At 41.4% G+C, this 13,724-nt stretch overlaps 2 protein-coding genes across 2 annotated transcripts in view; both read right to left on the bottom strand.

The window, feature by feature from the left end:
* Positions 1 to 2,422: 2,422 nt before the first annotated feature.
* On the bottom strand, positions 2,423 to 12,195 carry LOC115132759 (proline-rich transmembrane protein 1-like). The gene is given in 5 exon segments (XM_029665498.2): positions 2,423 to 3,455; positions 4,168 to 4,338; positions 5,005 to 5,402; positions 5,405 to 5,425; positions 11,904 to 12,195. Coding segments are annotated over 5 exon segments (783 nt in total). The 5' UTR covers positions 11,920 to 12,195; the 3' UTR covers positions 2,423 to 3,278.
* A 498-nt stretch (positions 12,196 to 12,693) lies between these two features.
* Positions 12,694 to 13,724, bottom strand: part of LOC115131727 (superkiller complex protein 2-like) — a 32,472-nt gene continuing 31,441 nt past the window's right edge. Inside the window, exon 29 of the mRNA XM_029663672.2 lies at positions 12,694 to 13,371. Coding sequence (XP_029519532.1) covers positions 13,171 to 13,371 — 201 coding nt within the window. The 3' untranslated portion in view covers positions 12,694 to 13,170. The remainder of the gene's footprint in view (positions 13,372 to 13,724) is intronic.

Genomic DNA, 13,724 nt, shown 5'->3' with positions numbered 1-13,724 from the left:
GGCCAACTATAAATAGCACTTAAGAGACGTAGGGAGAGGAAAGGCCACAGAGAGAGAAAGAGAGAGAAGAGAGAGAGAGAGAGAGAGAGAGAGAGATGTAGGTGTACACTTCACTGTTACTCGGTCTTGCTCAACCAAAAGAAAAATCGTATTTTATTCAAACAATTGAATTCATACACAACAAATGCATGTGTAACATCCATGAACAGAAATAGACCCCAAGAGAAGTTCATGTACACTGTGATTCGCCAGCCACTTTGAACACGCCAATCTATTACATTTACATGCTCAGGGAAAAGGTATCAATACCGCAAAGAAGCAGTAGCATTTGCCCAGCCTGTCATCAACAATGACATAGAAAATGCCTTAGAAAACAAATATGTGGGAAGAGCACAGTGTAGATCGAAAAACAACTAGATATGCTAGGAGTGGGTCTAAAAAGCATACACGCGTTCTATGCCAATACTTCTCTTGTATAGAGGTGAGTAACAGCACTACGAGTCACAATACTGTGCTTACTTGGCTCTCTTAACATATTTCTAGAATGCCATGTTATCAGATTAAGAACATACAGTATTCTCCAAATACAATGTACATTAAAAATACAGCAGTGATGATCAAATGCAAAGGTGACTACCACGTAGCAGAATCATAATAGCCATGGTAATAATACTTTCAGAATTAAACTTCAAACACCCTAATACACTATTCAAATCAGTAATCATGGTCCTTCACGAGAAACAACACATTCTCAACAGTTCTGACTAACTTCATTTTCTTTAAAAAAAAAATAGCATTATCATAGGAATTGAAAACAGAAGAGAAAGGACAAGCAGATTAGAGATATGTTGAGAATTACGGTCCCAATTTTGCAATGGACAGCAGAAAGAGAAACAGAGAGAGAGGGTGCTTGGGGTAATAGAAACAAGTCGAGGAGAGGAGAATGCCACAATGTATATTAGGCATTGATTTTTTTTTTCTCTCTCCTCAGAGACATTCGTTTTCAGAGCCACCATCAGTATTTCTGCTCTACTGATTCCGGCTCAGGTCATTTCAGCTCATACTGTTCCACAACAGCCCTCTTGGCTCTCGATAACAAGGGGCAACACACCTTGTAACGTGATAGGCTAGATTAGACACCAAATGTGTTTGACACAACCCATTATCAGCTAAGGCCATTAGGGAAAAGGTTAGATGAGAGAATCGTAATAATGGTTCACAATGGCATGCCCAACAGAGTTTTTGTCTGTATCCCATAAGTCCTTTGTCTACAACCTTTTTACTCTGAGAAACTATTAACTAAGATAACACTCTTGTATTGCCAATTATCACCCTATTTAATATTTGCAAAACATTATTTGCAAAGGCAGCAATTTCTCAAATGTACACCTCACTAGCCCTCTGTATAATTACATACCCTTTTTAATATTGAGTCCGTCCAAGCACTTTCAATTAATGTGTTGCTTTTTGTCTTAGTACTGCAATACTTTACTTTATGTCTGTGACATTAGAAAATGGGTCAACCACTTCAATCAGGCAAGTAATTGTTGTTTTAAATGTGTCCATTTCTACAATTCTACCCTTTTCTATTGAAGTGTATAAAAACCTAGTAGAAAGCCATTCTAAGCCTACTGGAAGTGCAAATCACCCCAAACATCATCAAATTTCATCTAGTTTCAAGGTTTGTCGGCTAATATGGGTACAATAAAATATTGATTTCAACTAAAACATAATGGTCGGCAGGTAGCCTAGTGGTTAGAGCGTTGGACTAGTAATCGAAAGGTTGGAAGATTGAATCCCCGAGCTGACAAGGTAAAAATCTGTCGTTCTGCCACCGAATAAGGCAGTTATCCCACTGTTCCTAGGCCGTCATTGAAAATAAGAATGTGTTCTTAACAGACTTGCGTAGTTAAATAAAGGTTAAAAAAAATATATTATAAAAAAGTGACATTCTAAAAGGCTATGAAAAATATATTATATAAATAAACAAATGAATAAATTATAATACAGATAAATACATACATAAATAAAGTGAACAAGTATTAAACAGTCTTATGCAACAAACAATTTGTCAACAACCAAGTCCATATCAGCCACACAAAAAAAGGCGGGACACTCACACAGTACATTCTATGGTGTATCTCTCCATCAACACAACTTTAAATAGAGATGTTATTCATCTCAAAAGAAAAATCTCCACATTTCTGTCATCTTTTTCATAGTTTGATCTCCTAATTAGTCAACTATGTCATGACTTGATTTACTTTCCATTTGATTGTGTGTAAAAAACTAATGGCAATGTTTGTCAGTCTGTTATACTGTAATTTATTCTATCCTTTAAATAAATATAAAATATACTATCACTAGATGGCGCATGTTTCTGAAAATCATAATAAATCAAAAACTATACATGACTAACAAACACAATTGAATAAAAGTATTTATTTTTGAAGTCATTCAAAACAATCTCTTCATAAAATACTAATTTATATAGGGAAGTCATTTCAGTTATGATTTGTGATCTATTTGGCAGTTGGTGATACAGTGTGACCCATGTTTTGGTCTTCCTAGATTTGAGTGGGACCAAAAATGAATAAGTCACCCATAAATAATTCATAGTTAAAAGGCAATTCCACCACTTTTCAATCTAATTTTCATTATTTCCATTGTCATACCAGTGTCTATCTATATATGTGAAAATACTGCGGTTCTATGATCTGTGGTTAAAAAAAAAAAATAGAATAGTCCTAAAAAAAAAAGAAGCTTTTCTGTGACATCACAAGCTAGGATTAAAAGTAAACTGCAATGAGTTTCTAGCCAGATGGAGAATATTTTCTTACTCCCCGCATCACTGAGGATCTGATAGTGTTTGAAAATCACTGTTTCAATGTTGTAACTTTTGATGACACTAGTATCGTGCAGGAGATCATGAAAATTAGGTTGAAAAGTGGTGGAATTGACATTCAATTCCTCTGTGTATGTACTCTGTTTTCCCCCATATGCGCTATGGAGTACTATTATATCTGAATATAAATGGTTACAGTGGTAAGTAATACTGGCCCATAATGGGCACCTATTTGTTTTGGCATTTGAATATTAGCTGTGATTGTTTCTCAGCCTGTTAGTAGTCAGAACTGTATATACAGTACACAGGGTGCATATATACACATATATACCTCCAATATAACATACCAGTATCAGAGTGTGCATTTCAGTGCCCTTATTCTTCTATCTCCACCCAAAACTACATATCCCATGATGCCACACTGGGTTATGTATTAGGGTTCCCAGTCGTCGTCATGGTGTTGGGAGGCAATGATGACTACCACGGTGAGGATGGTACACAGAACGATGGAGGCAATGCCCACTGCCAGGCTGATGAAGGAGAAGTTACGCGCCTCGCGGGACGCTATCTCTGCCATCACCATGTCCCCCCTGGCCACCGCCGTACGCACCTGAGGGAGGGAGAGAGAGAGAGAGTATTTTCCCCCCCTTACAAATATGTTTTTTGGAATGCTTTGTCCATATTTAGAGAATGTATTTCATGCTATTAAAGCAACTTCTGAATTTAGTTGAGAGAGAGAATAAGAGAGAGAGAGAGAGAGCGAGAGAGAGAGCGAGAGAGAGAGAGAGGTGTTGGCAACAGCACATGCACACACAAAAAAGCCACAAACACAATTTATCAGGCCTTAAATTAATCAAACATACTAATGGTTAAAGCTCTAAAGCTTGCAGGCCTATCTACGCCTTGTTGTCAGCTTAGCTCAACAAAAAACACATCGGAAGCAAGCCCAAAGTGAAAATCTATTTTAACCTGTGTAAACAATGCTGCAATTACATAATGTAGGCTGTTGCAGAGTGTTGTGCATAATGATCAGGCCAACTAACAAAGCCAGCATATAAACAACGAACATAATACTTTAATACACATAGAGATACAACAAAATACTCAAAGAATCATTCCACTAAAACTGACTGGCTAGCTAACAAACATACTGTGCAGACATATCTACACATTTTTAAGTTTCATACAACATTTGACCATATTCGATCAGTTTCTAGAAGGAAAGTTTGACCTGACCCTGATGGTCGTCTTGGTATCCCGTTCCTGGGATGCCAATGTCCATTCTAGTGTTCTCTATGATTATGTGCTAGCCTAATACCAACCTGTACTGCCTTGATGATGGCTATGATTCCTGTTGGCCAGAAGCAGCAAACGGTGGTGAGCACAGCGATTGGCAGGTAGTCGTGAGGCGGGCGCCGTGGCTCCATCAGGGCGATGCCATGGGGCATCTGCATGCCCATCTGGCCCTGGGGCATCCCCTGGTAGGGCTGCCCCTGAGGAGAGAGAGAGGGAGAGAAGGGGGGGATAAAGAAAGGGGGGCAAGAGTGAGCAAGAGATACGGGGGGGGGGTAGAGAGAGGGAGAGAGAGGACACACAAAGGTATCGTATGTACTGTATCAAGCTTCTCAGATTAGGAGTGTTTATCTTGGATCAGGTACATGTAATCTTATTCATTGTGATCTATTAGGCAAAACTGATCCAAAACCAGCACTCCTGCTGTGAGATGCTTGATCTCTTTATGGCCACTGACCTTGGAAAAGCCTCTTTAATTTCCCTGTACCCCTCAAGAGGAGCAAACCAATGATTTCTTCCTACAGTCTTAATCTAAGACCCAGTGGACATTGGCTATGTGGGTGACTCATTCTCCATTCCATTAAGAAATGAAATGTCTGCACTACATAATCTATCATGGTGAGGAAGTAAAGGACTGGGGAGCAGTATTATACCTTGTGCGGGACTTTCCGTTCTTGTATATTGTTGCCCACCCAGCACCGGTTTTCTACAGATTTGGATGAGCATATCATCCTTGTACGCTTTGTTGTCTTTTCGACAAACACAAAATTCTTTGCAATGCAATGACGTATTACATATCATGCATCAATTAAACATTTCTTGTGTTCGAACGATGACTGCTATTGTCGTTGAAGTCATTGACTCACCGATGCCACGGGGTAGACAGGAACATAGGCTGTGCAGGGTTGCAGCTGGAGAGGGTATCCTGGTTGAAAGTAACCCACAGGGGCATGTGGGACACCCCCTCCCGGGCCCTGGGTCTGGACTGTGTAGCCCTGTGGGGCCCCTGGGTGTCCGTAGGAGCCATTGTGGAACTGGGTCTCCTGGTAGCCATCGGAGCCAGGGGGCGGGGGTGGAGGGGGGTAGTTGGGCTGGGGGCCACAGCCGGTCTGAGGGGCCATGCTGGGGTGCTGCATGTTGGAGTGTTGCATGTTGGAATGTTGCATGTTGGAGTGTTGCATGTTGGAGTGTTGTTGGCCCATGTTAAGTTCCTGGGAGGGGAGGTATGGAGGGGGCTGAATTTGCTGCATGGGTTGGGACATGGCTGGCGATTGGTGTCCTCCAGACCTGAGAGAGGAAGAGATAGAAATGAATTAGCGAGAAAAAAATTAGAGAGAGAGAGAGAGAGAGCGAGAGAAAGAGAGAGAAGAGTAGGCAGAAACGCTATCTAACTTGCAATCACTCACATTTTGGTCTCCGCTTCCGCAATACGAGCACTAGGGTGCAAAGGGTTGGAAACTTTCCGGTAAATTTACGGAATTTTCCCGTAAATTTTCCATGGGAAGTTAAGCCCTGGAATTTGGGGAATTTGGCATAAATTCATCAAACAACTTAGCTTATAACAGTGTACCTTTTTTTGTGGGATACATATAAGGCAATTCTAGGTCTTGTGGCATATTTTGGTTAAACTATCCCCAATTAAATGGAATTCCTCTGCATGCATAATGCATTCTTCCATCACATGTGCAGTGCACTCTTCCATCACATGTACAGCTGATTCTCAAGATCTTGCACACTAATGAGATGCTATTAAACCCACACTACTACACTCTCTGAGCCAAGGACTACATGCCTTCTGGTAAGTTTTGATTATAATACTGGGTGGGGTGAATATATTTTATTTGACATACATGATTTTTTGTTAACTAGTAAATAGTAGCCTACAGCAAAGTGTGTTTAACCTTTTTGGGATAGGGGGCAGCATTTTCACTTTTGGATGAATAGCTTGCCCAGAGTGAACTGCCTCCTACTCTGTCCCAGATGCTAATATATGCATATTATTATTAGTATTGGATAGAAAACTAATAGAAAACTAATAAAAGTTTCTAAAACTGTTTGAATGATGTCTGTGAATATATACAGAACTCATATGGCAGGCGAAAACCTGAGAAAAATCCAACCAGGAAGTGGGAAATCTGAGGTTTGTTGTTTTTCAAAGCTTGGCCTACCGAATAAACAGTGTCTATGGAGTCAAGTTGCACTTCCTACGGCTTCCACTTGATGTCAACCGTCTTTAGAAACTTGAATGAGGATTCTACTATAAAGGAGGGGCTCATGAGACCTGTTTGTCAGTGGTCTAGCAGAGTGTCTCAGGCTCGTGACTCGCGCTCCCGACAGAGTTAGCTCTCGTTCCAGTGATTTTCTTCAGATATAGGAATTCTCCGGTTGGAACATTATTGATGTTTTATGTTAAAAACATCATAAAGATTGATTCCATACATCGTTTGACTTGTTTCTACGACCTATAACGGAACTTTTCTAGTTTTTGTCTGGACGAAGTGCTCGCGCCTCATGAAGATGGATTACTGGGTTGAACATGCTAACAACAAGTGGCTATTTGGACATAAATGATGGACTTTATGGAACAAATCAGTCATGTATTGTCGAACTGGGATTCCTGGGAGTGCCTTCTGATGAAGATCATCAAAGGTAAGTGAATATTTATAGTGTTATTTCTAACTTCTGTTGACTCCAAAATGGCGGATATTTCTCTGGCTGGATTGGGCTCTGAGCGCCGTTCTCAGATTATGCTTTTTCCGTAAAGTTTGAAAGTTTTGAAATCTGACACAGCGGTTGCATTAAGGAAAAGTCTATCTTTAATTCTGTGAATAACAGTTGTATCTTTATCAATGTTTATTATGAGTATTTCTGCAAAATCACCAGATGTTTTGGAATCAAAACATTACTGCACGTAACGTGCCAATGTAAACTGAGATTTTTGGATATAAATATGCACATTATCAAACAAAATATACATGTTTTGTGTAACATGAGTGTCATCTGATGAAGATCATCAAAGGTTAGTGATTAATTTTATCTATATTTCTGCTTTTTGTGACTCCTATCTTTGGCTGGAAAAATGGCGGTGTGTTTTTTTGACTTGGCTATGACCTAACATAATCATATGTTGTGTTTTCGCTGTAAAGCATTTTTTAAATCAGACACGATGGGTAGATTAACAAGATGTTTATCTTTAATTTGCTGTATTGGACTTGTTAATGTGTGAAGGTTACAATGGACAACAGACACTTGGGACAACAGACACATCGGTCTCTACATTGCAGATGAGCTGAAGGCAGTCATCAATGACCTTGGACCACAGAGGGTATTTGCACTGGTGATAGACAATGCTGCGAAACATGAAGGCTGATTGGTCTAAAGTGGAGGAGTCCTACCCTCACATCACACCCATGGGCTGTGCTGCTCATGCATTGAATCTGCTCCTCAATGACATCATGCCTCTGAAAACAATGGAAACACTACAAGAGAGCCAAGGAAATGGTTAGGTATGTGAAGGGTCATCAAGTTATAGCAGAAATCTACCTCATCAAGCAAAGTGAGAAGAATAAGAGCACCACATTGAAGCTGCCCAGCAACACCTGTTGGGGTGGTGTTGTCATCATGTTTGACAGTCTCCTGGAGGGGAAGGAGTCTCTCCAAGAAATGGCCATATCACAGTTTGCCGATATGGACAGCCCCATCAAGAGGGTCCTCCTGGGTGATGTATTTTGGGAGAGAGTGGTAAGTAGCCTGAAACCTATAGCAGCAGCCATTGTACGAATTGAGTGAGACAATGCCATCCTGTCTAATGTTCAGACTCTGCTTGCAGATGTAAGAGAATAAATAAATCAAAAAGCATGAAGACTTCTGCCTGAAGCCCATACACGACACAGCGTACATGTTGGACACCAAGTATGCTGGCAAGAGCATCCTGTCTGGCACATAGATCGACAAGGCCTATGGTGTCATCACTACCGTGTCTCGCAACCTTGGCCTGGATGAGGGCAAGGTTCTTGGCAGTCTGGCGAAGTACACGTCCAAGCAAGGGCTTTGGGATGGAGATGCAATATGGCAGTGGTGCCAACATATCTCATCAGCCACCTGAGGCTCTTTCCCCTGTTGCCTCCATCATCCTCCAAATCCCACCAACATCAGCCGCATCAGAGCGCAACTGGTCCTTGTTTGGGAACACACACATCAAAGCACGCAACAGGCTGACCAATACAAGGGTTGAAAAATTGGTGGCCATCCGGGCAAATTTGAGGCTTTTTGAGCCTGACAACGAGCCATCCTCAACAATGTTGGAAAATGACAGTGAAGATGAGGCCTCAGAGTCTGATGTTCAAGAGGTGGACATTGAGGAGGTCCAGGGACAAGACATGAAAGCCTGAGAGGAAGACAACCAAAGCTTTAGTTTCTAGACTACCGTTTTACAGATGTATGTTGAAAAGGTTTTTGGGAGATGCAATGGATCATTGGAGATCATTCAATATTGCCTTTATTTTGTTGTTCAGTGAAATCATCCCATGTGAAGAGTCAGCTAATTTAATTAATAATAATAATAATTTAATTAATTTGTAACTAAATCGTTTTTTTCTTTCTATTGGAAGGATTTAATCATTTGCAATGATGTCTACTTATGATAAGGTAAAAGGTTTATGTTTCTGTCTCTATATGATATGGTAAATATATCCAATGCAAAAAAAAAATCTACATTTAAATGGTATTAATATTCATTTACATATATTTCCATGAATTCCCATTTATTCCCACGGAATGTTTCCACCTCTGAATATTCCCCAAAATGTGCAACACTAACGAGCACTATAGTTTTTTTCCCTTCCGGTATGTTAACCACACAAACATATATAGCGTGGGAAAATGTTGAATACATTTCACGCAGAGAGAAACAAAAATACCCACGTTCACACAGTAGCCAGGTTCACTTTGTACAATACAGGAATTCACAGCATGCTGACTAGCCTATTCAGCAGTTGATGAGGCAGACAGAGAAAGAGAGAGAGAGAGAGAGAGAGAGAGAGATGGGGAGGGAGAGAGAGATGGGGAGATGGGGAGGTGGGGAGAGAGTGAGTGGTGAGAGATGAGTTGTGCTTGGGGATACACACAGGCATCACATAACCCACACACACTGTCACCACTGCGAGAGTAAGACCACTCAGACACAGAAGAAGAGGGATGGGATGCTGACACAGAAGGAGGGACACCTGTTAAAGGGCACATGCAAAACAGAGAAATCTGATTAATAGGATGAGATGGGAGACAGTAAAACAGGTGAAAGATAAAGGACAACAGTCAAGACAAAAAGGGGAATAGTGGATGAATGGGGGACATGTGATACATGGCCAGTTCACAATCAGATCCAAATTAATAATAAGCACTAAAGTATACTTTCATTGGCTGTTTAAATTAATGGCCCATTCACAACTAAGCCATACTGTATACCAAATAGACCATCAAGTACAGTATAGGCCTACATGAAACCCAGTAGTCTAATGGTGAACTAAAACCAAAGAACATATATAGTTTGATCATTCCAAATGTCTTATGTTGTATACTGAGCAAAAATATAAACGCAACATGTAAAGTGAGCACAAAAAGCTTATTTCGCTCAAATGTTGTGCACAGATTTGTTTACATCCCTGTTAGTGAACATGTATCATTTGCCAAGATAATCAATCCACCTGACTGGTGTGGCATTTTAAAAAGTTGATTAAACAGCATGATCATTACACAGGTGCACCTTCAATAAAAGGCCACTCTACAATGTGCAGTTTTGTCACACAACACAATCCCACAGTCACAAGTTGAGCTAGCATGCAATTGGAATGATGACTACAGGAATGTCCACCAGAGCTGTTGCCTGAGAATTTAATGTTCATTTCTCTACCATAAGCCTACTCCAAAGTCGTTAGCCCAGGACCTCCACACCCGGCTTCTTCACCTGCGGCATCATCTTGAGACCAGCCACCCGGACAGCTGATGAAACTGTGGGTTTGTACAACCGAAGGATTTCTGCACAAACTGTCAGAAACCGTCTCTGGGAAGCTCATTTGAGTGCTCGTCATCCTCACCAGGGTCTTGACCTGACTGCAGTTTGGCGTTGTAACCGACTTCAGTGGGCAAATGCTCACCTTCGATGGCCACTGGCCCACTGGAGAAGTGTGCTCTTTACAGATGAATCCCAGTTTCAACTGACTGCTGATGTCAATGTTGTGAACAGAGTGCCCCTTGGTGGCGGTGGGGTTACGATATGGCAGGTATAATCTACAGACAATGAAACACAATTGCATTTTGAATGCACAGGGATACCATGACGAGATGCTGAAGCCCATTGTCGTGTCATTCATCCGCCGCCATCACCTCATGTTTCAACATTATAATGCACGGCCGCATGTCGCAAGGATCTTTAAATAATTCCTGGAAGCTGAAAATGTCCCAGTTCTTCCATGGCCTGCATGCATGTCAGCCATGAGCATGTTTGGGATGTTCTGGATTGACGTGTACGGCAGCGTGTCCCAGTTCCTGCCAATATCCAGCAACTTCGCACAGCCATTTAATGAGGAGTGGGACAACATTCCACAGGCCACAATCAACAGCCTGATCAACTCTATGAGAAGGAGATGTGTTACGCTGCATGAGGGAAATGGTGGTCACAACAGATACTGACTGGTTATCTGATCCATGCCCCTACTTTAAAAGAAAAAGCTATCTGTGACCAACAGACGCACATCTGTATTCCCAGTCATGTGCAATCCATAGATAAGCATGATGAATTTATTTCAATTGACTGATTTCCTTATATGAACTGTAACTCAGAAAAATCTTTGAAATTGTCATTTATATTTTTGTTCAGTGTAGATCTATAGGCAAATCATGATAGGTCTCCTTTGGGTATGTTTATAATTAAGGGCAATCGGCCTGTCTCTATCTGTTGCCATATCTCCAGTGAAAAATACCTTTAATTTGGCATGTTTAATCATCCGTATTGGATTACATTATTCTGTCTATTCTGATACATCAAACTAAACCTCAGAGGTGTGTTTGTGTGTCTGGCGCGTGATGAGGCTATATAACCTATGCACTTCATTCATTTGAGTGCCATGAACATGCACTTGTAGGCCTCTCTATAGGAGGAGGCATCTCACTCAGTGACATGGCGCCTACCTTGGTAACCTCCTAGGTTACAGTGAATCCAGGGAAGTTAAAAGGGACAAATGAAGCAAATGATTGTCGTGCATTTTTTTATGTGAACATCACGCACGCGCACACACACCCTGATACACTGTACACACGCACATCTGTCCGCACGCAGGGAAACAACCACACGCACGCACGCGCGCAAAACGTTACTTCATTGTCGTCATTTAAATAAATGTGCATGCATAGGTGATGAAATAGAGAGAGCAGCCTATTTGGGGGTGGGGGGGGGGGGGGTGGACAGTGTACTACAGATGCAGTGCATGCAGATAAGTAGGATGAGTTTGTCGGAGATGTTGACATGGGGAGCTGAAAATGTAGAAGATGGAAACAGAGATATCGTGCGTCACCATGTAGCCAATTGTTACAGTAATCCACCTCCAAAATCACCAAAACAGCACCCTATAGCCAAACAATTATCCGAAATATACACATTTATCCCAATGCAACGGAGAGAATAGACAGCGGAGGAGTGGAAGAATTGGCTCAATTATCAATTACAGTGGTGACATAAAAGACGCAACAGAACCAGAGAATAAAACCTTACCGTGTTTTTCCGACATTTCGTGCAGTCAGAATAAAACTCCGCTCCAAACAATTTAATGTAAATACTCTTATTTCTACAATACGACTTCTGGTAAATCCTTTTAGGGAAATATTAAATTATTGAGACTTAAATTTCCAGCTAATATTTTTTTTTATCTCCACATTCGTGGCCTATAATAAAGGTATTACTGGATAACTTTATTATATGTTAACGGCCAATTGGATTATCCGATTATAATGACCAATTGGGAAAGCAATGTCCAGTTTATTCACACTCTGTAGCTGGTACGTCCACCGTAATAGCGAAAAGTGGGTTTCTCCAATGCATCTCTAGTTACATTGAATTAATCAGACACACAGCTATCGTTGTCTTAAAGAGACAGTCGAGACTGGGAAATACATATGCCACTGAGATGGAAAACCCGAAACAAACCTACTTTGGGGGCGACCCGATATTGGATTTGAATACTTCGTATACTATGCTAAAAACCTTTCACTCTTTATCCTCGTGGATGCTGGAGAATCATCTTGCTGTCATGACATGCAACGCTTTTGCTGGACATGGGCATGACTCTAGAACTGATGCTAATTTTGATCAGGGTTAGATGACATTTATATGATTATGTTTTACTGTATTTTATCGAATAGGATATGCACCGATTGTTGTTCCTACAGTACCCAGCAAGAGCAGTAGTTCACAGTGTCATCATTTAAACCAATGGTAGACTCATGCATACAGACACTGAGACATCACAGAAGACCTTGGGGGGACAAAATAAACAGTCAATTGGTACAGTCTGCAGTTGATTTTATTACTGTGCAATACATCACAAACCATTTAATTCATATCATTGCTACTTTGGTCTGATTTGTTTAAAGCGCATTCCCTTTCCATGTCCAGGAATCTCATCAGGACTCATGTAAACAATAGTATGTCCATACATACTCACTCACTGCCTCACACACACACACCCTCACTTTCATCACAAGTGCACCGACTGATCCCTTCCTCACACACTCACCCTCTCTTTCACCATAAGCACACACACTGACTGAGCTTGGGACTTGGCTAAGGCACCTTGGCACTTTCTCACCTATACAGGATAGACACCCCACTCTCTCACCTATACAGTAACACACACAGACTCTCCCTCTCTTACTCTCCACTCCCTCCTTTCTTCCCTCGCTCCACTGGCACACTTTCACCTCCAGTACTATACAAACACTATCTACACCCTCGCTCTCCCTCCTTCTCTCCCCACCCTATCTCAGTGTGTGTAGAGCGAGGCAGTGAACACAATGTCTCTGCGGATGGCCAGGGAGGCCTTCTCCATCTTGCTGCCCAGGACCGAGTCTCCCACGATGCGGGCTGCCTGGCGCACCTCCTTCAGCACCTCGTCTAGTCTCTGGACGCAGCGCACCACCGTGCCCTCCTGGACGTCGGTTAACTGGGCAATCTCTGCAAATGGCTGGGACAGGAAATAGGAGAGGGAACAGCCGTTTGTATAGACAGAGTGAGTTCAGTACAGGACTGTTGCCTTCTTGATGTCCCCTGTAAAAGAGACTGTGTCTCAATGAGACGTTCCTGATGAAATAAAAGGTTAAATTATATAAAGTACAGGCTGGGACAGGAAGTAGGGATATCAGTTCGTTTCAACTTTAGATACAGTATAACATGTGTCCCCATACATTTTTGGCCCGCGACCCCATTTAAAAAATAAAAAAAAAGAAATCCCAGACTCCACCATGTTAAAAAAAGTTATGTAACCAACAGTCAGTGTTCACTTTTTCAAATGGGGCTATGACAGCCTATTACAAATCA

This window comes from Oncorhynchus nerka, linkage group LG7 (genome assembly GCF_034236695.1).
Source record: "Oncorhynchus nerka isolate Pitt River linkage group LG7, Oner_Uvic_2.0, whole genome shotgun sequence".
In the NCBI taxonomy this organism is placed as follows: domain Eukaryota; kingdom Metazoa; phylum Chordata; class Actinopteri; order Salmoniformes; family Salmonidae; genus Oncorhynchus; species Oncorhynchus nerka.
This window is presented reverse-complemented; position numbering and strand designations above follow the sequence as displayed.